Here is a 25,701-nt window from a genome sequence, read left to right on the forward strand (position 1 = left end):
GAGCACAACCCATTCGTCATCTGTGCCTACTTGAAAAAGCACTCATATACTTTTAATTAAAATACTCAGCTGTTTTGCAATGTGAATTCAAGACAAGGAGGATGTTTCCCTCTGAATTTGAGACCCAGAAAACACAAGAATATGCAGAGAAAAACAAAGCAAATACTGTAGTAGCTTTGTCCCTAAGCTGAACTGTACTAGAACTGTACCTAAGGGCAACTTCTACCCGTATCATGCATGTCTTACATACAGTGATTTTCACCCTATGGGGTATAGGGGTGCATTTTTTTCAAGCAATAACAAACATGAACCAACTAATCAAGGGCTTGGTGATAAGTTCACTAGTGGCAGGTTAGTCATGCAAGTGTTAGAACAAAAATCTGCAGCCCTAGTGAATTGGCAATGTCTCACACATTTATGGCAGTAGCATCTCACTTGTGTGTGTGCGTGTGTGTGTGTGTGTGTGTGTGTGTGTGTGTGTGTGTGTGTGTTTTCCAGCATCAGCAGGTTGGCTTTGAGGATGTTCAAGGCAGTCTGGGCGAAGTCCTGGAAGCCTCCAAGCCTCTGATTGGACAGGCGGAGCCACTTGTCGCCGCCATCGTTCAATCAAAGTCCATGTTGTTGTCACGTGACCTGGTGCTGCTGGGCCAGGCGTTGTCAGGGAAACGTGCACGGCTTCAGGTGAGAGGGGAAAGCCATGTATAAAATGTAAATATATAAAATAGAACAAACAGATTTTATTGTAAATATTGTGGAAAAACGTTAACATCAACGTTGATGGATTTATACAACAAAATTAATGTATAGACATTTTATGAATGTATGTTCCAAAAATATATTGTATGCTGAACAAAATTGGGAAATTTAATTATTTCATACTTATACAATTTCTCAGAGAAAACGATTTAGTTTAAACAAGTAATAATAATAAAATAAAACAAGATAGGTGTCAAAGTTATTGGCACCCCTCTTTTCAATACTTTGTGTACCCTCTCCTTGCGAGGATAACGGCACTCAGCCTTTTTCTATAATGCTTTATGAGATTGGAGAACACATTGGGAGGGATCTTTTACCATTCCTCACAGAATCTTTGCAGATCTTTGATGTCCTTCAATCGGCGCTTATTGACAGCCCTCTTCAATACAAACCAAAGGCTTCCAATGGGGTTCAAGTATGGACACTGCAAAATGTTGCTTTTGTGTTCAATTAACCATTTCTTTGAGATTGTAATGTGTGCTTGGAGTCATTGTCTTGTTGGAAGATTCACTTGTGCCAAGTTTCAGACTCCTGGTGGAGGCAACTAGGTTTTTGGCTAAAATGTCCTGGTACTTGTTAAGGTCAACAGCATCATGAACTCTACCAAGGCCCCAGGACCAGTCAAAGCAAAACAGCCCCATAACATCAAAAATCCACCACCATATTTTACAGTAGAAATTAGGTTATTTTCTGCATATGTATCCTTCTTTCGACGCCAAACCCACCAGCTCTATTTAAGTCTCATCTGACCATAACACTCATTTCCAATTCAAGTACCAATGCCATTTAGCAAACTCCAAGCCTTTTTATGGCAGCCATTCCAAATAGCCTATTGGCATGAAGGTGGCTTCCAATAGTAGATTTGGAGGCTGAGGGACCCCAAAATGCTGTAATTCTCCAACTATGGCCCTTGGATTTTTCTTTCCCTCCCAAACGATCTTCCTCACTATTTGTGGGGACAAGATATACAGCGTGCATTTCAGAAAATATTCAGACCCTTTAACTTTTTCCACATTTTGTTACATTACAGCCTTATTCTAAAATGGATTCAATGGATGGATGGATTCAATTTGAATAATTCAATAATCCTGACTAGTCTTCCAGTCCCTGCCACTGAAAATCATCCCCACAGCATGATGTTGCCACCAGCATGCTTCACTGTAGTGATGGTGCCAGGTTTCCTCCAGATGAGGCACTGGTTTCATTGGTTTCATTAGAATAGAGAATCTTGTTTCTCATGGTCTGAGAGTCCTGTTGGTGCCTTTTGGCAAACTCCAAGCGGGCTGTCATGTGCCTTTTACTGAGGGGTGGCTTTCGTCTGGCAACTCTACCATAAATTACCTGATTGGTGGAGTGCTGCAGAGATGGTTGTCCTTCTGGAAGGTTCTCTCATCTCCACAGAGGAACTCAGGAGCTCTGTATGAGTGACCATCGGGTTCTTAATCACCTCCCTGACCAAGGCCCTTCACCCACCATTGATCAGTTTGGCTGGGTGGCCAGCTCTAGAATGTGTCTTGGTGGTTCCAAACTTCTTCCATTTAAGAATGATGGAGGCCACTGTGTTCTTGGGGACCTTCAATGCTGCAGAAATGTTTTGTGATCCTTCCTCAGATCTGTGCCTCGACACAATCCTGTCTCAGAGCTCTACGGAATAATTCCTTCGACCTCGTGGCTTGATTTTTGCTCTGACATGCACTGTCAACTGAGGGACATTATATAGACAGGTGCCTGTCTTTCCAAATCATGTCCAATCAATTGACTTTACCACAGGTGGACTCCAATCATCTCAAGGATGATCAATGGAAACAGGATGGACCTGAGCTCAATTTTGAGTCTTCTAGTAAAGGGTCTGAATACTTATGTAAAAAATAAGGTATGTTTTTTAATACATGTGTAAAATATCTTAACGCCTGCCCTCACTTTGTCATTATGGGGTATTGTGTGTAGATGAAACAAACAAAACAAATAAACAATTTTAGAATAAGGCTGTAACGTGACAAAATGTGGAAAAAGTCAAGGGGTCTGAATACTTTCCGAATGCACCGTACATGCATCCTTAACCCGGCAAATTTACCAGTGGTTTTAAACGTGGCAATTGTTGCTCTAACTGTGGTAAGTGGTATATTTGGTTTTTCTGTTGGTTTTTGGTACCCATTGCCTGATTTTTTTGAAAGTCAACTATCATTTGTCTCTTTTCATTAGTGAGTTATTTTCCTTTCCCCATGCTGATGGATGAGAAAGGGATTTTACATGCGTGTTACCACATTTTTATACCCCAGTGAAACAGGAAGCCATGGAAGCCACAATACAGTTCCTTAAAATGAGATTAATTTAAATATAGTAGAATGTTAATGCAGATGTAATTTATTTATAATAATCTTTAGGTTAGGGTTAGCCAATTTTTTGTTGTTGCATACAATATAGCTCAGTGTTTGTTTCTTTTCTCGTATTTTTTGCTCATCAAGGGTGGCAATTATTTTGGACTTCACTGTATGTGTTTGTGTTTGCTTACAGGAGGATTTGGATCAGCGCCACACAATTAGCACTAGTATGGATTCACTGGAGCTGCAGACCGAGGCTTTGCGTCACATGCTCACTTCTAATGTCTGCAGCATGGACAGTGTGAAGGTGAGTCAGACAACACACACGCATGGACACTCACACACACATACTCTTATTTATTCATTGCTCCTTCAGACTGCTCTGATGGCACTGAGCCATCTGCATCCTGCCCTGGATGACCTCACTGAGGCAAGCCTTTCTGTGACCCTGGATGGCCTGGAAGCAGATAGACTGAAGTCCCTGACCAGGAAGTGGGCGCAGGCCCTCTACTGCGCCTCCCATATGAACAGGTAAGTGGGCCAATTGTTTACAGATCTACTGTAGGATCAGCCTCCTCTCCCCCAATCCTTACCTTGACCATTAGCGGGGAAAGTGCAAAACTGACCCAATATCAGCTGGGGGGGGGGGGGGGGGGGGGGGGGTACAATTAACATTCATTCCCAAGAATAAACGTAAGGGATTTTACTGAATAATTGGACATGTATTGTGTGTGATTTGGTCTGTTTGTGTGTTTGTGTACTTACACGTGTGTGTGTGCTCAACAGAACATTGCAAGCTGAGGCCCAGCACTCCCAGAGCCTTCAACAGAAGTGGGACACCTGGGAGGGCTTCCAGGAGAAGATGGAGGAGGACTTGGCCCCAGACGTTTCTGGAAACTACTCCGGCCTCCGTGAGCAACTGGCAATCCATCAGGTTCATTACCCTTTTTTTTAAATAAAATCTTCTCCCATTGTTCTAATCTTCAGATAATCTTCTCAATCATTATGGCTGGCATTGTATCACCACCCGTCTCTTAGAGGTCCTGAATAAGAGATATATATATATATATATATATATATATATATATATAGTGCCTTGCGAAAGTATTCGGCCCCCTTGAACTTTGCGACCTTTTGCCACATTTCAGGCTTCAAACATAAAAATATAAAACTGTATTTTTTTGTGAAGAATCAACAACAAGTGAGACACAATCATGAAGTGGAACGACATTTATTGGATATTTCAAACTTTTTTAACAAATCAAAAACTGAAAAATTGGGCGTGCAAAATTATTTAATTATTTAAATTAATTATCCACTTAAAAAAAACAACAGGCCTTCCGAGTGGCGCAGCGGTCAAAGGCACTGCATCAATACAGACCCGGGTTTGACCCGGCCGGCACAACCGGCCGTGACCGGGAGTCCCATACGCCGGCGCACAATTTACCCAGTGTCGTCCGGGTTAGGGGAGCATTTGGCCCGGGGGGGTTTTACTTGGCTCATCGGGCTCTAGTGTCTCCTTGTGTCTGCAGGCTGACTTTGGTCATCAGTTGAATGTGTTTCCTCCAACACATTGGTGGTGGCGGGTGTTGAGGAGCGCGGTTTGGCGGGTCGTCTATCGCCTCTCCTGATCCCGTTGGGGGAGTTGCTGCCATGAGACAAGATCGTAATTGGATATGATGAAATTGGGGAGAAAAAGGGGTAACAAAAAAAAACAACAGTACGGTTGTTCATGGCAACGCTCGATAGTCTTGATTTAACTCTAGCATATTATTCACACATTCATGTTGATTAAGTCCATTATCAGTCCTAAGCCACTGCTCCGATATTTAATGTAGTCTACGGTCAGAAGAGGACTGGCCACCCCTCTGAACCTGGTTCCTTTGTAGGTTTCTTCCTTGGTTTGTGCCTTCTAGGTTGTTTTTCCTGGCCACTGTGCTTCTGCTTCTGCATTGCTTAGTTTGGGGTTCAGGCCAGGTAAAAGTAAAGCACGTTGTGACAGCCGATGATGTAAAAAGGGCTGTATTCAATGAATTGGGTTAATTGATATTCCTTGTTATTAAACAGAGACTCCGGATTGAAGTATTGGCTGGGCACCAACTCTTGAGAGGGGTGATCGTCATCTCAATGAGGTCAATTGAAGACACACCAGAGGAGAAAAGGTAAAGGAGTGCTGTAGGCTACATTTCTAGCAGGGTTGGGGTCAATTTGAATTGAAGTCAATGAATAGAAAAAACATTATATGAATGAAATTGCTTCTCCTTCTTAGTTCATTGAAAGGTCATTGAAGATATATACTTTTTTCAATTATTGAATTGGAATCAAAGTTTATTTCCTGAATTAACCTTGAATTGAACCTGACCTTGATTTTCAGAATGCATAATGCAAAGCTAATAACTCAAAGTAGTATCATTAAACAAAACTGAAATATGTGTGAATTGAAAGATAAATAACTCTCAATTAAAGATAATATATTTTATGTCTTACCAAAAAAAACACGAAATATTGCATCTCAGTGTGCTAATGATGGCAACTTCAAGCTGGAATCCTTAATTGTGAGACTGCCATGTCCGTTTGGGATATTACAACAACAAATAAGTCTCAGACATCATTGCACGCACAATAGAACAGCAGAATATACACCATTTTATTTTACCACACTGCTCGACACACCTCACCTATTTCGTCCACAAAACAAAAACAATAACAAAGGTGCATGTGGTGCTGTTTCCACTAATGTGGTTTCCATCTTTAAGGTTATATTATAAGAGTGTGTGTGGGTGTTTTCCATCTTCATTTTAACACTATAAATTTCAACGGGGCCAACTATGTGGTTACGCTGGGTTTATCATTCCATCACACACTGGACTTAATGTAGGGGTTCTGGCCTCCAGTGGTTAGGAAATCAAAGCTTGCAGTCTTCTATTTCTTCTGAGGATCTGCCATCTCGTAAAGTAATAAAAATGTGGTTTTCCTGCCGCGTTCTTTCTAGTTTGGGTAATGGCGTCCCAGCTGTGACCATAATTCACACAAACACACACTCACACACACACACAAATAGGCATACGTGTGAACACATGCACGTGCACACACACAAACGCATGTGCATACAAAACACACACACACACACACACACACTGGGGAGCTGTACTATTCTCTGGAACAGCAAGATGGCTGACACTAAGGACCGCCACATAATTTGGTCGTTGTGCATCTAGCGTGGAAACTTCCAAGCTTTATAAAAAAAACTCTCTGGTTACGTCCCAATAATCTCTCTTTTCTCCCGAAGGAAATGAGTGATATATGGAAACTCCCTCTAGCTCATTTTCAATTTGTGTAGGGAGGTGAATGAGTGCACACTTCAGGAGGAAGGGGAGATTATTGGTCACAACAACTGCTCCAAGCCCCATCTCCTCCAACTTCATCTTCGTATCAGCCTAAGAGTTACAGTTTGCATCCCACATGGCACCCTATTCCCTATAGAGTACACTACTTTTGACTAGTCATATGGATGTGCCATTTGGGGCAGATCCAGAGAGGCCTGCCAGTTAGACAGTGTTTTATCAGTAGAAACGGGAGGAGATTGATTTAGGTGAAGGTTCGCCAAGAACTGCAGATTAAATTAGCTAGCTAAATCTGGAACATTTACTGAAATGTTGTTGATCTATGTGCATTCATCCCTGTCAAATAAGTTGAATGAAATAAAAAATAATGAAGTTGGATCAGATCTGAAATGTTGATTCACCGAACCTATGTTTTGTTATTATCGTAGGTGAATTAAACGCGTTTCTATGGGGACCAGGTTCAGGTCATATTTTCTAGATTTAGTTCAAAATAGTAGAATATAAACACTTTGTTTCAATTATCCAAAAACAATCTATGCATTCACCTGCAAGTAGGAATTCTAAAAAGCTGTCTATATCTTTATTCCTGTAATAGTTTACCGTGTATCCCGGAAACTTCTAGAAAATGTGTGTGATACCTATCTGTGTATATTACTAGTTGGTAGCCCCACTAGTTGGTTTATTGGAGTAGGCTATATTTCTCAAATTCCCCCTAAGCTGTCGGCCAAGTGTGGAGTAATGAGAGACCCTGAATACCCAGGCTGTTCAATAGCATGAACACAATGGGGACAATTAAAACCTTTTACTGCAGTGGGCTAAATCAGGGTCACACAGAGTGTTTCTTGCTAGTCTTAAACAAATCAACTTTGAAACAGAAGTATTCACCTCACACATGGATATGACCTTAAAAAAAATAAGACACCTATACCATGTCAGATATAGAGTTGAAATGTATACAATTTTGAGTTTGCATCCCAATATAACATTTCATATACAGTATATCAAAGAAGCCTGAACTATAACAAAACCGTTTGACTGGGAAACACATTCTCAAATTAGTTTTATTTTTATATACAGTTGAAGTCAGAAGTTTACATACACCTTAGCCAAATACAATTCCTGACATTTAATCCTAGTAAAAATTCCCTGTCTTCAGTTAGGATCACCACTTTATTTTAAGAATGTGAAATGTCAGAATAATAGTAGAGACAATGATTTATTTCAGCTTTTATTTCTTTCATCACATTCCCAGTGGGTCAGAAGTTTACATACACTCAAATAGTATTTTGTAGCATTGCCTTTAAATTGTTTAACTTGGTTCAAACATTTTGGGTAGCTTTCAATAAGCTTTCCACAATAAGTTGGGTGATTTTGGCCCATTACTCCTGACAGAGCTGGTGTAACTGAGTCAGGTTTGTAAGCCTCCTTGCTCGCACACGCTTTTTCAGTTTTTCCAACACATTTTCAATAGGATTGAGGTCAGGGCTTTGTGATGGCCATTCCAATACCTTGACTTTGTTGTCTTTAAGCCATTTTGCCACAACTTTGGAAGTACGCTTGGGGTCATTGTCCATTTGGAAGACCCATTTGTGACCAAGCTTTAACTTCCTGACTGATGTCCTGAGATGTTGCATCAATATATCCACATACTTTTCCTACCTCATGATGCCATCTATTTTGTGAAGTGCACCAGTTCCTGCTGCAGCAAAGCACCCCCACAACATTTTGCTGCCACCCCCGTGCTTCACATTTGGGATGGTGGTCTTCGGCTTGCAAACCTACCCATTTTTCCTCCAAACATAACGATGGTCATTATGGCCAAACAGTTCTATTTTTGTTTCATCAAACCAGAGGACATTTCTCCAAAAAGTGTGATCTTTGTCCCCATGTGCAGTTGCAAACCGTAATCTGTCTTTTTTATGGCGGTTTTGACGCAGTGGCTTCTTCCTTGCTGAGCGGCATTTCAGGTTATGTCGATATAGGACTCGTTTTTCTGTGGATATAGATACTTTTGTACCTGTTTCCTCCAGCATCTTCACAGGGTCCTTTGCTGTTGTTCTGGGATGGATTTGCACTTTTCGCACCAAAGTACTTTCATCTCTAGGAGACAACGCGTCTCCTTCCTGAGCGGTATGACGGCTGCGTGGTCCCATGGTGTTTATCCTTGCGTACTATTGTTTGTACAGATGAACGTGGTACCTTCAGGCATTTGGAAATTGCTCCCAAGGATGAATCAGACTTGCGGAGGTCTACAATTTTTTTCCTGAGGTCTTGGCTGATTTCTTTGGATTTTCCCATGATGTCAAGCAAAGAGGCACTGAGTTTGAAGGTAGGCCTTGAAATACATCCACAGGTACATCTACGATTGACTCAAGTGTATGTACACTTCTGACCCACTGGAATTGTGATGCGGTGAATTATAAGTGAAATATTCTGTCTGTAAACAATTGTTGGAAAAATTACTTGTGTTATACACAAAGTAGATGTCCTAACAGACTTGCCAAAACTATAGTTTGTTCAGAAAAATGTGTGGAGTGGTTGAAAAATGAGTTTTAATGACTCCAACATAAGTGTATGTGAACTTGCGACTTCAACTGTATATATGAAATTATGATTTGGTCATTTGACTGCAAGACTTCTATTAATTAATTAATTTTATATGGCTGCCAGCTGCGATGGGCTATATTTTCAACTCATTATGCACAATTTATTGGCGGCCTGATTGGTTGTTATCTATTAACCATAACCTAAACAATTTTACATTGGGCTCTACACTTAACAGCCTAAATGGAACAGAAGAATGGGACAGAGAAACAATACAGAGGAACGTGAGCCGATATGCGTCGGAACAGTGGGTCTCCAATTTTGGCGTTCAGATAGGTCCTAGCCTAATAGTCATGCCTGCATGAAAAATATCCAACTGTTAGTTAGCTAACTAACTAGTTGCTGGGAGGATGAGACGTCATTGGACGAGTGGGCGAGTGACTGAGTTTTTCCCCCATATCACTTTCCTTGCTAGCTATGCTGAACTTGAAGGACTATTCACAGTTAGCACATCTCTTAGTTATCAATCAAATGTATCTGGCATCGATCAAATTGGCGGGTAGGCAAGCAAGTTCCCATTGTTGTCAAAACGTGGATTGGAACAAGCATGAATTGGCAGGCAAACTGCAGCAGGGTTTGCAAGCTACTGTACTATTCCCCATCATTTTTCAGTTCAATTTTGACGGCCAACTACAAGCTGAAAAAGTTTGAGAGGGTTTATCTACTGTTCCCTCGTTAGATTTGAGCTCGTCTCTCTCTGGCTAACATTACTTGTTGATCTTGTTGTTGTGCATCGGCAACTGAGGATGTCTGATCAATATGTTCCCAAATGTAAGAGGTACAGTGGGGCAAAAAGGTATTTAGTCAGCCACCAATTTCTGCCAATACCCCAGAGATCAAATTGAGCTTCTTCAGTTGCTCATTCATGGTGGCCAACAGAGCACTGTTGTCCCTGGAGAATGAAGTGGGGTATTCTCCCTCATAGTGTTAGAATGTTTGGACGGCCGCTTCTCTTCGGTTTTGCTGGATGACAGTACTGATCTTGTTTGTTTTGCTTGTTGACTAAGCATATGATGAGATAGATTAATATACCCTCCAGTTGGATCATTTTTTATGGATAAATGCATAAATTACCAATTTTAAACAATAAAAATGGGGCACGTTGGGGTAATGTATTTCAGTGATGTGCTCGCTAGTTATCCTTATATGGTGTAAATGACCCGAAAATACTGTTGCCATCAACCATGGTTGATTACCTCTTCTCTCCTCACCTCTGCCCTCATTTTCTCTCTTTTCCTCCCCTTCCCCTTTCCTCTTCTCTCCTCTGCCCTCCTATCTTATTCTTTCCTCCCCCTTCCTTCTCTCACCCTCTACTCTCCTCTCCTCCCCTCCAAGCAGGCCTGACCTCACCCTAAAGCTCGCCCAGATGAGAGAGCGATGGCAGCGGATTGTTAGTGTGGCACAGCAGCGAAGTAGCCTGGTGCAGGAACGGCTGGGCCAGTGGCGGTTCTACACCCGGGGTGTGAGGAGGCTAGGGGGGCTGCTGAGAGATGTGGAGACCTTACTTCCTTCTGCTGCTCAGGCCCTCTGCACTCTGCAGCAGCTACCATGTTCCCTGGAGGACTTGGGGGTGAGAACATCATTTAAATATAATTAAATAAATTATCTGTGATGAATGGTCATTCCATTTTAATAGAGACCGTGCTAATTCAGAGCTTTCAGGGCAATATTTGCTGTTTCTAAACATGTATGTGATTTTGGAGTACCGCAGTGCACAACACATTTTAGGTGCTGTTTATTTTCATTCCACAACTTGATACACTAAAAGAGAGGTTTTTGATATATGCTGTTGAACATAGTGTTAAATCATTTTTAGATTTTTATTTGTTGTTGTATTGAGTCACTATCAGTACAATCAATTTTTGAACCATTTCACCTCCCACCCTTCCCGCCCCCCATCCCCAACAAACCTCTGGCGGCTCCAACTCATCCCCAAACTTGGTCTAAACACAATACTGGGAGGAAGAACAAAAACATACAAATCGAATAATAACAAGCAATAAAATAAAAAGTAACACCTTCTACTGTTAAATAGGCTAACAGATGCTAACCCATCATAGATGAAACTATACAGTAACTCAGACCGCTTTGTCTCCCCTCTGTTAAATAGGCTAACAGATGCTAACCCATCATAGGTGAAACTATACAGTAACTCAGACCTCTTTGTCTCCCCTCTGTTAAATAGACTAACAGATGCTAACCCATCATAGGTGAAACTATACAGTAACTCAGACCGCTTTGTCTCCCCTCTGTTAAATAGGCTAACAGATGCTAACCCATCATAGGTGAAACTATACAGTAACTCAGACCTCTTTGTCTCCCCTCTTCAGCGTGCTGAAGAGACTCTCGCCCAACACAACGGCTTCTACAGACACACCCTAGAGACAGGCAGGCTGCTATCCTCCATGGCAGAGCTACAGACACAGGCCCAGCTACAGACAGAGTTACAGACCTTGCAGGAGTCCTGGGACCATGCCAGGGAGCTACTGGGAGAAAGGAGAATCCTGCTGGAAACTGTTGTTCAGGTATATCAGTCAATAAATTAACCAATCAATCTCTTGGAAGCACTTGAACGTGAGCGCGAATTTTACATTGTAGTCATTTTTTACTTTTTTGTCATTTAGCAGATGCTCTTATCCAGAGCAACTTGCAATCAGTGCATTTTACGAAGCAAATAATCTAAACCAATATCATCGTCATCAACTTCAAAATCAGTGCAAGAAGAAAATAAAAATAAACTGTTAAAGAGGATACACAGAACTTTTGCCTCTGAGCTTGCTATTGACCCAAAAGTGTTCCACTAACTGGACAGAAATATTGTTCAGAAATGATCCTTTCTATTGGACAGAAAGGAGCACACCTCCCTACACATGAACATTTGGGTCGACCAATAATAGATTATTTTGAAACAAAGAAGACAGAGACAGAATGCAAAAAGAACAGACCTTTTTTTGTTCTTTCACAATAGACAGCGATTCCAATTCATCTGATAGGGAAGATTATGATTAAGGCGGAGGATCTATAAAATTATATGTAATTATGACACATCTCTTATTCTCTCTCTCTCTCTCTCTCTCTCTCTCTCTCTCTCTCTCTACCCCCTCTCTCTTTTTACCCCATGTTCTTCAGTACAAGCACCAAAACCCCCTTCTTTATGAGTGGGGCTGGGGGGTTGGAGTGTTAAGGCTTAAAGACTGCCAACCGTGTCTGTCTGCCTGTCTGCCTGTCTGTCTGCCTGCCTGTCTGTCTGCCTGTCTGTCTGCCTGCCTGTCTGTCTGTCTGTCTGTCTGTCTTTCTTTCTTTCTTTCTTTCTTTCTTTCTTTCTTTCTTTCTTTCATGTCTGTTAGCTGCAGTTGACCCACATACCATGTACTGTATCTGTGCACTGCCCAGTGAAAGCCCCCTAACAGCCAAGGCCATCAAAGAGCAACCCTAATCTAACCATAATCCATGCAGGGTCCAGCTGCCAGCTACGGTTAAGGCCACACAGCGACGCAATAACACGGATGAAATTGTATATTATGCATTCACAATTGTCTGTGTATTTCCATCAAAAATCAACTCAAATATTTTTTGGGCAGCAAGTTGCCTACTTGAAAAAATGGTTTATGTCTGGCCATCTTCTCCGTTGTCCATCATCCATCAACGGATGACTGAATCCTACTGGCACAATACATCATTTTCTGACACAAAATCTCTAACTGACTGCCACCTAACACTACCCACTACCACCATCATCAAATCAAAGTAAACTTTACAGTTGCCAGCTAACCCTGAGAAATACAGAATATTAGGCACGGTATGGTCCATCACTACTGCTACCACCATCTGGGTTGGGCTCAATTCCATCCATTTCAATTCAGTCATTTCAGGAAGTAAACTGACATTTCCAATTCTAATTTTACAAAACATTTCATAGAGAGAAAATTAGTGCTGATTTTCCAAACACAGATTAAGCCTAGTTCTGGACTAAGAAGAGGAGATTCTCATTGAAAGCACTTTTCAGTCCAGTACTAGGCCTAATCTGTGTCTGGGAAACCAGCCCTTAAAGTTGTCACTACATTTTCCCGAGATGATGATGATGTAAAGTCAGTTTTGCAGTTTTCACCGGAAAGTCTGTAGCTAGGATTTGGGAGATGGCAAGCTGATCCTAGATTTGAACCTGAAGTCAATTTAGGAGAGGTTCCTTTACCTCTGACTTAAAGGATGGATGAAACTACACCCCTCAGGCTGCTGAATCTGATTGGTTGTTGCTGTGACACAGAGGCAGTTGTGAGCCTCGAAAGGGGCTTGCTTTGAGTCTTTGCTATCAGGCCATGCTAGAAAGGGCACAAGTATCGCACCTCATAACCACAAACACGATTTCAACCACCATAAACCCAAACTTTTACCCTAACCATAATCCCATCCTTTTGAAAACCCCATGCAAACCAAATTATACCATTCTAGAGTGGCCATCTAGTGACTACTCACACTTGTTGCTGTCTGTTGGAACCAATATGACCTCATCTGTGAGTGTTGTTTACGACCCCCTGGGGGGTCAGGTTAGTTGTGTGAACCCCTTCCATAGGATCTGCGTGAAAACAGAGGCCACGGAGGCCAAGTTGACACCCAATTCCCTATATAGTACACTACAATGCCTACAGAAAGTATTCACACACCTTGACTTTTTCCACATTAAATTGAGATGTTGTGTCACTGGCTTACAAACAATAGCCCATAATGTCAAAGTGGAATTATGTTTTTAGAAATATATATATATGTTTTTATTTAAATTAAAAGCTGAAATGCCTTAAGTCAATAAGTATTCAACCCCTTTGTTATGGCAAGCCTAAATAAGTTCAGGAGTAACAACTTGCTTTACAAGTCACATAATAAGCTGTACTCACTCTGTGTCCAATAATAAAGTTTTACAATGCCTTGCAAAGAAGGGCACCTATATAGGGGATGGTTGTTTAGCAACAGAACCAACTCATGTGCAACTATGTAGCGAAACAGACATGGTTGGCTTATATTGTTGACAACATGTAAGCCATATTTCGTCTCCAATGTTTATTGAAAACATAAATATATTTGCACAATGAGCACTTCTCTCAAATACATTGTTACAGTTGTTGGATAGTTATCTAGCTAATTTTAGCCACATTAACATTGACATGAAATCAGTCAAAACACCTCCAAACAAGACATGGTATCAAGAACAAGATTAAATGAGCTAAAACGAGCCACTTACAATCCCCTACATGTCAGTTTCCTGTCATTCTTGTTAGCAGTCTGACCATCCAGAATCACAACAACATGTTGACTTCTGCCCCATGGAAGCATGCACATCATTTTTGAGACGTTATCAGCTAACCCATCTATTGAGGATGGTGAAGTTATGAATTACACTTTGGATTGGTTATCAATACACCCAATCACTACAAAGATACAGGCGTCCTTCCTAACTCCATTGCCAGAGAGGAAGGAAACCGCTCAGGGATTTCCCCATGAGGCCAATGGTGACTTTAAAGCAGTTCGAGTTTTGGCTGTGACAAAGTTGTTGATCCAACTGAGGAGAATTTTTTTTTGGTACTTTTACCCCTTTTTTTCTCACTAATATCCAATTGGTAGTTACAGTCTTGTCTCATCGCTGCAACTCTCATACTGGCTCTGGAGAGGCGAAGGTCGAGAGCCATGCATCCCCCAATACACAACCCTGCCAAGCCGCACTTCTTCTTGACACACTGCTTGATTAACCCGGAAGCCAGCCGCACCAATGTGTCGGAGGAAACACCGTACAACTGACGTTCGAAGTCAGCTTGCAGGCGCCCTGCCCGCCACAAGGGGTAGCTAGAGCGCGGTAGGACAAGGAAATCCCGGGCCGGCCAAACCATCCCCTAACCCGGACGAACCTGGGACAATTGTGCGCCGCCTCATGGGACTCCCGGTCACGGACTGCTGTGACATTTTCATTTTCCACAAATTAGCAAACATTTCTAAAAACATGTTTACACTTTGCATGTGTAAAAAAATATACATTTAGTACATTTTGATTTCAGGCTGTAACACAACAAAATATGGAATAAGTCAAGGGGTATGAATACTTTTTGAAGGCATTATACTTTTTACCAGAGCCCTATGGGTCCTGTTCAAAAGTAGTGCACTAAATAGGTATTCAGGAGGCCAAGTCAAAGAGTTTATGTCAGCCCCGGTGAATGGGAAATCCCCAAGCTATATAGGCGAGACCCAGATGCAGACACAGGAGGCAGATTTAGGAGGCCAAGTCAAAGAGTTTATGTCAGCCCCGGTGAATGGGAAATCCCCAAGCTATCAAGGCGAGACCCAGATGCAGACACAGGAGGCAGATGGTTGGAGTCTTACAATGTTTATTAATCCAAAAAGGGGTAGGCAAGAGAGTGATCGTGTACAGGCAAATGGTCAAAACCAGATCAGAGTCCAATAGGTACAGGGGTCAGAACCAGGAAGACTATAAAAACGAATAGAAAAGGAGTACGGGAAAAACACGCTGGTTGACTTGACTAAACATAAAAGATGAACTGGCACAGAGAGACAGGAAACACAGAGATAAATACACTGGGGAAAATAAGCGACACCTGGAGGGGGTGGAGACAATCACAGGAACAGGTGAAACCGACCAGGCCGTGACACAAGCACAATAGTGGAATCAGGCTAAGACGATGTCTGAAATAGAGATAGCTAATTGACATTATAGAAAGGGAAATACACACCAATCTCTCACTCAAATGTGTGACTGAATCTTTGATTAGAGTTGGAGTAACATTTGTGCCTTAGTGGTATATTCAGAAAATGCATTTGAAACTTTTGATTGTGAATGTGGAGAGGTGTGACCTGTCTATTTCTGGGAACCCTTTTTGCCCATAGAATAATATAATTTACCTAAGTCACGCTATTCAATTTGTTTTTTGCTGAACTGGACTGTAAACTAATACTGTCAATGAGAATTACCTCCTCTATATCTTGTAGAATTGGGGCCACTTTCAAGTCAGACTAGTCGACAGCGCACACAAACTGGACGAGCTCAGGGACAGGCTGAAGCAACCGCTGCCAGAGAGGCTGGAGGAGCTACAGGGTGAAGAGAAGCTCACAGAGGTGACTGACTACCTTCTCGATCTGGATCTGGATCTGTGTGTGTGTGTGTGTGTGTGTGTGTGTGTGTGTGTGTGTGTGTGTGTGTGTGTGTGTGCGTGGAGACACGCATGCCAGTGAGTGTACATACGTGCAAGTATGTGTCTGCGTGTGCTTATTGAGCTGTGTATGTTAGTATCTCTCTGTGTGGGTGGATTTGAACCTCTCTGTGCTGTTAGCTTAGAAGGTAACACTTGAGGTAAGTCATTAGGTGAGTAACACTAGCTAGGTTTCCAACCAATTCGCGAACAATTTTTATGCGAATAATCTAAAATCAGCATAAAGAAAATATGCGTATTTACCCACCAGAGGTGTGTTTACACCAAACGGACTTGGTGCGATCAGGGTGTGATGAGGTAGTGCACACAAAAAAATGTGTTTTTCATGTAACTTTCATATAGTGATAGTTTTGTCACCAAAACTGTTGCGTTAAATAGCAAATGTATGTGCCTACTTTGGTCTTGACATGTGTGCTCTAGCCAACAACAGATACTGTGCGGGTAGGCTATACATGATGAGATTAGCCTATTATGTACAAGAGCGATAATATATTTATTTGTCATCGATCATCATCTTTCCATAATAAGACCCTCAATATTTATTTGAAAGGAGCATCAAGCTCATCCCCTTGCGCTTTCACCACCCTGTAAAGTTCATCATCATGTATGTCATCTGTAGCCTAATAAACTGCATGGTTTCTAAATTGTTGTGGTTGGATCACACACCATATCATCATCGGGTGACTCATAAAATGTACCGAAACTTTCTGTTTACATCACAGCTGTCATTATTTTTTTTATACGGTATGACTATACTCGTATAAAAACTGTGAATGGAAATGTGCTTACTGACATAGAAATTGCCAAGACATTGATAATGATAAAATCAAACATCTAGATACAATGTAATACTTTTTTTATTTCAATTCTGCGGAATAGCAGCACCTCAGACCTGACTTAAAAGGATAGTTCACTCGAAATAAATGTAATATTTTGCTCAATCGTCCACTGTTAATACAATCTACAAAAATGTGCATGTCTGCAGTCAAGTTTTGAAGGTAGAGTACTTTCAGAACAGAGTGCTTCGCATCATATGAAACCTGCACAACGTTTTGGGATTATATTAACAGTGCACTAATGAACAAAACACTCAAATATAGTTTTGGAGTGAACTAACCCTTTAATCTCATTTTGTGGGCGGCTGTTAATCAAGGTCTCATTGGAGCGGTACCTCTATTGTGAAGAATGAGGATAACAGTGGCAAAGATAGTCAAGTCAAGTGCAATCAGGTTTATTTAAAGTGCATTGTCCAAGGGTCTCAACACACTTTACATAATAAGGCAAGGGGAAAAAAGAAAGAAAAAACGATGTAGGAAAAGGAGGAAAAAAAGGGTAAATAAGTGTTTAGTCACATCCCAAATGGCACACTATACCCTATAATGTATTACTTTTGACCAGGGTCCATAAGGCTCTGGTCAAAAGTACTGCATTATATAAGGAGATGGGCCCCATTTGGGACACGCTCTAAGATACGAGGAGAGACATGGTATTTTTTTCTTGTCTCTAATACACCTTCTTCGGCTTTCTTAGCACACACATTTGCTTGTTTGGGTTTGTAATTTCATCACTGCAGCTATGGAAAATCATTGCTGTGTTGGGTATCACTCTTGTCATGCCAGTAAAAGTTGTTTGAGTTTGAATTTGACTGGGGGAAAGTGAATTGATTGAGGGTTTTTTTCAGGCACTCACAGAGGGGCCAGAGTTACCAACAGGTTTTGGGGGCTCCCATTATCCTGCCACCCACTGAGTCCCACTATTATGAGTTTCCTACACTCCACTCTGTTTCCCTCTTTCCCCCCTCTCCCTTCCCCCCTTCACTTCCCTCCTCTCCCCTCCCAGTTATCCCCTTGCTCCCCTCCCCCCTCCCATAATCCTTGAGAGAAAGAGAGAGAGACACACATACAGAGACAGAGAGAGAGAAACACACATGTACTCGACTAGTATGCACTTAATACAGCGCCGGGGTGCCTGACCGGTCAGTGGTGTGTGTGTTGTGTACGTGTGTGTGTTATGCAGGAGAACGAGGCCTCTCTGGAGTTGTGGGCTGGTGGAGTGAAGGAGTTGTCCACCATGAAGACGGATCTGTCCCAGTACATCTTGGCCGGGGATGCTACCCTACTACAAGGACAGGTGGAGCAGCTGCACTGCCAGTGGGAGGAACTCTGTCTAAAGGTGAGAGGGGCATGGATGGAGAGAAAGAGAGAGAGAGAGAGAGATGTAGGGAAAGAGAAGTAAGATGTCGGTCTGTCAGTGTGTGTGTTAGAGAGAGAGGAAGACTGATTTTATTTGAGAGAGTGAAAGTGGATGAGAGGGAGGGAAGGTAGAGATATAAAATAGAGTAGTCACTAGCTATGTTCTGGCCACACAAAAGGCTCCTCCACTACTGGGGCTTTGACCGGTGAATGTGTGTCCAGCGAGTGGAGACACACAAAACACACTCATTTATGGCAGTGCAACAAGAGAATAGGAGCAGCATGGAATGGAGGGAAAAACTGTGGCTGAATGGGATGCCACTACTGGCCAGCAAAAATACATTCGATACTTGCATTTCCCAAAAATATTATTTGAAAATGTAGTGTTTCTATTTCTGCTTAAGATTTAAGAGTTTGACATTAGATAGTGTTGAACATTTGACATTTCCAGTGTGCCCTTTTAATATCTCCTCAATAGTTATTTGCACATACTGTGTTTCAGGGGTTGAGGTTCTGAATGCCTCTGTAAGAGACATTAGTATTTGTGCTCTCATGTGGTATAATATTTTACTAATGATGTACAGTACAGTACATCTTTGTCAGTGAGAGAAAGATTTACTGTTTTTTTTGTGGGGGGGCAGGATTTAGTTTGATTGTTTTGAGACCTAATTGGGTCCTGATACAAGCACATGGGCGTTTTGAACGCTGTGGTCAAACGGTCATTCATAGTTCTGTTGGGGTTTGTAACTGAATTTGTCTATTACTGATTGTAAGACGAAATGACCGCAGCACGTGAGTGATTTGAATGCCTCTGTTGGAGTTTGTAACTGAATTTGTCTGTTACTAACTAAGTTCAATTCCCATGCAGACTAGTTTTAACAATGGTGAATGGAGGTGTTTAGCTCTTTAGCTGAGCAGAGGTCAGTATTCCAAGCTACAGTTACATCTCCCTTTAAATCAAAAACAAACAGAGCATTTTTGTATAAATGCCTGTTAAAGTTTTTTTTCTGATGACTAACTTGTTGTTGCGCGTTAGTCCTTGTTGTTGGAGCAACAATGGTGCCCTCATGGTTCCAGTGACTGCCCCACTTGCAACCTGTTAGGGAAATTGTTGAAACTGGTGCGCTTGTGGGGACACAGAGCTGGCAGAAACCATTAGTTGTCCTTAGAAGATAGTGTTGCATTGCTATTATAAATAGGCCCAAGTGGTAGTTCATTCATTTTGACATATTTAGACATTTGTTTCCTTACCTTGAAAGCAGTCTATGGGCAAGGAGTGACTTCAATCCACACTTTGGTTTTGTTTTACAATCCACTACCGTAAGCATTTTGAGATCAATTCCCGTGTCTCCACTTTAGCATGTATTACATTTAATGCCGAAATCATTAAAAAAGATATTCAACCAATTCATTGAGTATATTGCACCCTAACAGGTGCAATATTTTTAAGATGATAAGATGAGAGATGATTTGGTTTTGAAATGTAATACATCCTACACAGTGGAGATTTACATGGGGAATGGGTATTACATGAATAATTAAAAAACATGTGAGTGATGAAGCTATCTTTCAAATTGTGACTATTTAGCTGATTTGAAGTTTTGGTACTGTATATCTACAGTATATTTTTGCCCATTACAGGTTTTCTGAAGTTGGGGATGTGCATATATCATGCTTGTATGCTTCATAGAACCACAATGGAGCCCTTATATGACAGTGTCCCCACAACACATGGCGCCATCCCCAGAAGGCTAACAGGTTGCAGGTGGAGCCAGTCACTGGAATGGCTGAGGGACAGATGGCCAGCCAGGGCTGTGGCCTGCCTGTGTTTCAGGAGACAGCCCCTGTCCCCTATTGTTGTGGTGGCAACGCAATTCCTCACAGGGCATGACAGGTCACAATAGAAACCGCTCCTAATGGTATATTAAGAATTTTAAGCCTCAATGGTAAGTTAAGTGAGAGAAAGAGCCACGCTTGTGAAAAACAAAACAATGAACAGACAATGAAATATTGGCAACCCAATGAACCAATATCTGCCAGTTAAGCTCTTTGACCTCAAACAATCAGCATCCCCTCCTTTGTGGAGTAATGGGAATATAATTATCACATTAAGCTCTCATTAGGAAAATGGACCATATTAATTTTATGTTAAAAAAAAAGCTTGACTGTCTTGAGGCCTCGCTCAATTTACTTGATTATGGGGAGTCCACCAGGGTTCTTGCATTTGCATTGCCTTATAGTGAACTGGTACACACAACGGTTGGGATCAATTCCATTTCAACTCAGTCAATTCACAAAGCACACTGAAATTCATTTTCCTTGTTGCTTTTCAATGTACAATGAAATGTGTCAGAGGTCCACACTTCTGGAACAAGCCAACTTTATATAACTGGGTCAAACTTGCATTCGGCTGCTTTAATGGGAATAAGACTATGTACTGTAGGATATTTGTACCATGCCTTTCCACTTATATCTTCTGGTAGAACTAGATTATTCACAGAATGGAATAGACAGCAGGGAGGTTTTATCACAAGCACTTTTGGGCCTGTACAATTTTGCATTAGTAGCCAAAAGCACTCTTGAAGTAGCCCCCTTACTGATAGGCATCGATAGCATGGGAGCTGGAGAATACAGCTGAAAACCTTGCCCAAATAGTGATACAAAACCAATCCAGTTGGCACGTCAGGGTATTATTTATGGGCTACTTTCAACAAACCTGCGTTGTATGGTGTTATCTTTTCAATTTAGACTCAACTTCACTCACAGTTTAATGGAGTTGCAGGTATTCAGCTTAATAATAATGAACATGGAGTGATACAAAACAAGAGAAGCATCTGCACATGAAAACAGAAGCAATACTGCCTGATGAGTGAGGATACAGAGTGCTAAATAAAGGGGAAGTAATCAAGGTGGTGATGAAGTCCCTGCGTGCATGATGATGGGGTGCAGGTGTCCGTAATGATGGGTTGTCAGGACCGGTGGTTAGAAAACCGGGGGCGTCACGCACCAGAGTGGGAGTAGGTGTGACAGTACCCCCCGACACACTACTCCAGCCGCCGGATGTCACCGGGCCGGTGGAAATCTCGAATGATGTTGGGATCTAGAATGTCGTCCACCGGGACCCAACACCGCTCCTCTGGACCGTACCCCTCGCAGTCCACCAGGTACTGGAGCCGACCCCCACAACGTTGGGAGTCAGGAGGGGTGTCGTGGGGGGTGGCATCCACCAAGGGACCAGAAATCACCGGCCTGAGGGAAACATGAAAAGAGGGTGAGATCCGGTAGTTAGGGGGAGCTGTAATCTATATGTCACCTCATTGATCCTCCAGAGGACCTTGAACGGCCCCACGAACCGGGGGCTCAGACTTCTTACAGGGCAGGCAGAGTGAGAGGTTCCTGGTGGAGAGCCAGATGGAACACAGGACCCTAACTGCGGTGGCGATCCACATGCTCCTTCTGACGGTGCGCTGGAGCCTCACGAGGGCATCGTTCCAAAACATTTCTGCGTGCCTGAACCACTCATCCACTGCAGGAGCTTCGGTCTGGCTCTGGGTCCATGGCGCCAGGGCTGGCTGATATCCCAGAACACACTGTAAGGGAGTCAGCCCAATGGAGGAGTGATGCAATGGAGGAATTCTGGGCGTACTCTGCCCAGAGAAAGAACCCTGCCCGTCCTGGCAGTGACTCCTCAGGAACCTCCCCAGTACCTGGTTCATCCTCTCAAACCTGTTAGACTGAGGCCGGTACCCGGAAGTGAGGCTTACTGTGACCCCCAGCTTTTCCATACCCATGACGTGAATTGGGGGCCACGGTCCTCAGGAAGGCCATCGTTCCCGGAAGACCTGCTGGAATAGTGCCTCAGCGGGGTATGAAGTACAGAGGGATAAAAATGGCAGGATTTAGAGAATCTGTCCACAACAACCGTAATAGTGGTGAAACCATTAGACAGAGTGAGATCAGTAACAAAATCTATGGACAGATGGGACCAAGGCCGCTGAGGAATGGGAAGGGGAAGGAGTTTCCCTGCTGGAGTGTGCCGGGAGATTGTTTGGGCACATATGGAGCATGAATTGACCTAACGGGTGACGTAGGCCACCAGTGCTTTGCGGAGATTGATGAAATAGTGCGGGTAATACCTGGGTGTCCAGCGGCGAAGGATGTGTATGCCCAGGTCAAGAACTGACCCCACACCTCCGTGAGGACGTAGATGCACTCAGGAGGGCAGGTAGCAGGCGCGGGTTCCCTCTCCAGAGCATGGCGGCTGTCCACATTTACATCACAAAACACGGGGCCAATGATATGGGAGGATGGAATGGTGGCGTGGAGGGCATTCACAGGACTCTCACCTGACGTGGAACCACAAGGTAAGGGAAAGCAGGTCTTCTGATATCCGGGTGCCCATGCAGTGATATTAATCCTCGACCAGGAGATGGTGGGGTAATACTGTTGGAGCCACGGAAGGCCGAGGATGATTTTGTGTACAGGAGCTGTGGTGATGAGGAAGGGAAGGCTTTCCCGGTGCAAGGGTCCCACAGTGAGGGTGAGGGGTGCTGTGATGTGTGTAATAGTGCCGAATCCCAATGGTAGTTTATCCAAGGCTTGGACTGGAAAATGAGAGGAGAGCAGATACAAGGTAATGTTCAGGGAGGAGACAAGGGCCTGGTCAATAAATTTCCATGAGGCACCGGTGTTCACTAGAGCCGTAGGGACAGCCCACCAGTGAAATGGAAACCAGGAAGTGCTTGGCGGAAAATGCTGAAGAAATACTCACGCCTACCCCGGGAGACTAATTATCACGGGGCCAGCCCTCTGCTCCAGTGGACTTTGGGTTGGGACGCCCCGGACACTCCAGGAGCTGGTGCCCGAAGAAGGTTGTACAGGCTGATGGCCATTGATGTGTGCGTCCAAGGAAAGGTTATCATCCTGGCATGCCAACTCCGTCTGGACCTCCTTGCGCAGTCCTCTTTGGAATAGGGTGCGTAGCGCCAGCTTATTCCATCTGCTGGAGGCTGCCACAGTCCGGAAGATGAGGGTGTACTCCGCAGCGGTCTGGGCACCAACCCCCGGGCAGCAGGGAAATTACTGTGGCAACCTTGGACCTCTCGTTGGGCGAAATAGAGGGAGCACTGTAGGAAGTCACAGCATTTGGATGGAGTCCAGACATATTTGTCCGGGAGGAACAGTTGGGCATCGCTGACCAGGGTGGACTGCTGGGTAGGATGGGGGACTGGCTCGCTGGGACGACTCTTGGTAGAAGGCCCTTCGCTAGTTGGAGGTGAACCCTCTCGGGTGGTGTCGAGGCAGTGGAGGACGCGGAGGACCTCGTCTATAGCCGCACCCAGTTGCGCCAGCTGATTGTGGTGTTGTAGTAGATGTCCCTGTTCGTCGATCATCTGGTAGATGTCTTCCTCTTCTGCTGCTTCCATATTTTGAGGCAGTATTCTGTAACAGAGATGCAGGGAGTCAGGAAGCAGGTGCAGTTGTTGAGTTTAATAATAACGAACATGGAGCAATACTCCCGTGTAGGATGAGCCGCGCCTGGACATGAAAACAGAACCAATACTGCCTGATGAGTGAGGGTACAGAGTGTTAGATAAAGGGGAAGTAATCAAGGTGGTGATGAAGTCCAGGTGTGCATGATGATGGGGTGCAGGTGTGCATAATGATGGTTTCCAAGACCGGTTGTTAGTAAACCGACGACATGAGTAGCAGGAGCGGGAGTAGGCGTGACACAGTTAGTTGACAGTGCCTGTTTTTGTGTTAAATGTGGCCAACTTCTCAGGTTTTTCTGTTATGGTCTGGGTGTTGAAGTATCTTGACAAAATATAGCATTTTGGACCTGAGATCTGTTTTTTGTCAATCAGAATAACATTACTGAAGGTATTATTTAACTTAACTTTCAGTTAATGCTGTTAAAGTGGCTAAAATGATTAATTAAAATTGAGGTGGCCATATAGTTCCAGACTGGAGGGGCAAGACCTAGCTTGAGTGGCAGTCTGTTTGTGCTATCATGTCAACTCCCTCAATGTCATGCCATGTTTGCAAATGATTAGGCGAAAGCACAAACAGATCTGGGACCAGGCTAGGAAAGACCCCCATCACAATGTTTTTTCCGTATCTGATTGTCAATCCCTTCCCCTGTTAGTCTATCAAGCAAAATCCAGTCCTCGAGGATTGCACATAACGTAGGTTTCTGTTGCTCCCTTGAACTCAATCCAGCAGGCACTGGGAATTGAGTTTGACACCCTGTCAAGAAACCTAATACATGAATGCATGGTACATTCCAGTGTTTCACATGGGGCAACATATACTCACCCTCCCCCTCCCTTCTCTTCTCAGGTATCCCTACGCAGGCAGGAGATCGCCGACCGGCTCAGTGCCTGGACCATCTTCAACGACAAGAACAAGGAGCTGTGCGACTGGCTGACCCAGATGGAGAACAAGGTGTCGCACAGCGGAGACCTCAGCCTCGAGGAGATGGTGGAGAAACTGAAGAAGGTAGGAGGAAACTGGGGTATGGTGCACATTTTAGGAAACAACCTCAGGTATGGTGAAACTGAATGAGGTAAGAGGTAACTGGGGTACAGTGCACATTTTAGGACATATCCTCCGATGTAAACCGTATATAAAATTGTCACTTACAATTGGCGACATAGCGGCAAACATTTTTGGGAAAATGCTTTATGCTGGTTGAGTTGACCGACAGTGGGACAACGTAATAAACAAATGCTAACATTGCCAATTTAGTTTTGTGTAATTGTTTTTTACAATGTAAAAAGGCACATAGAGGGTGTTTTTGCTCCACTACAATCCTGGTCACAACCCATTCTTTCAAGACAAAAATAACTGTCTTCTCAAACTGAAACAAAGCATGTTTGGAATGGATACGCAGTTTACCTTACCTTGCTGGGTCCATAGAATTATACACAGATGTAGGATCTTAATTCGATCACCCTGTTGCTGAAGAACTTTCCTGTAATGCAGGAAATGTAAAACTTGTAGTGCATTTGAGGTCTAAAAAGTCTTCTGAAGTTTGTCATTTCCACTTTGAAATTTCAGACTTGATTTTCCCTTCTGAAAAATGTATCAACCTCTACAAAATGTTCAATTAAAGGACAATTCCGCCAATTTATAAACAGTTATCATGCTTAGTATATACAGTGCCTTGCGAAAGTATTCGGCCCCCTTGAACTTTGCGACCTTTTGCCACATTTCAGGATTCAAACATAAAGATATAAAACTGTATTTTTTTGTGAAGAATCAACAACAAGTGGGA

General features: G+C 43.0%; 1 protein-coding gene across 8 annotated transcripts in view; it reads left to right on the forward strand.

Moving 5' to 3' along the window:
• The window catches only part of LOC110529722 (nesprin-2), a 233,020-nt gene that overhangs the window by 176,411 nt on the left and 30,908 nt on the right, over window positions 1-25,701 (forward strand). For 7 of the 8 annotated variants that reach the window (XM_036985202.1, XM_036985205.1, XM_036985208.1 and 4 more), the window contains 10 exons: window positions 499-681; window positions 3,271-3,384; window positions 3,454-3,608; window positions 3,864-4,011; window positions 5,145-5,239; window positions 10,361-10,595; window positions 11,356-11,550; window positions 16,013-16,138; window positions 18,250-18,405; window positions 24,765-24,923. In XM_036985202.1, the coding sequence (XP_036841097.1) occupies window positions 499-681; window positions 3,271-3,384; window positions 3,454-3,608; window positions 3,864-4,011; window positions 5,145-5,239; window positions 10,361-10,595; window positions 11,356-11,550; window positions 16,013-16,138; window positions 18,250-18,405; window positions 24,765-24,923 (1,566 nt within the window). The remainder of the gene's footprint in view (window positions 1-498; window positions 682-3,270; window positions 3,385-3,453; window positions 3,609-3,863; window positions 4,012-5,144; window positions 5,240-10,360; window positions 10,596-11,355; window positions 11,551-16,012; window positions 16,139-18,249; window positions 18,406-24,764; window positions 24,924-25,701) is intronic. The other variant, XM_036985203.1, reaches the window with a different exon arrangement.

This window comes from Oncorhynchus mykiss, chromosome 8 (genome assembly GCF_013265735.2).
Source record: "Oncorhynchus mykiss isolate Arlee chromosome 8, USDA_OmykA_1.1, whole genome shotgun sequence".
NCBI lineage: Eukaryota > Metazoa > Chordata > Actinopteri > Salmoniformes > Salmonidae > Oncorhynchus > Oncorhynchus mykiss.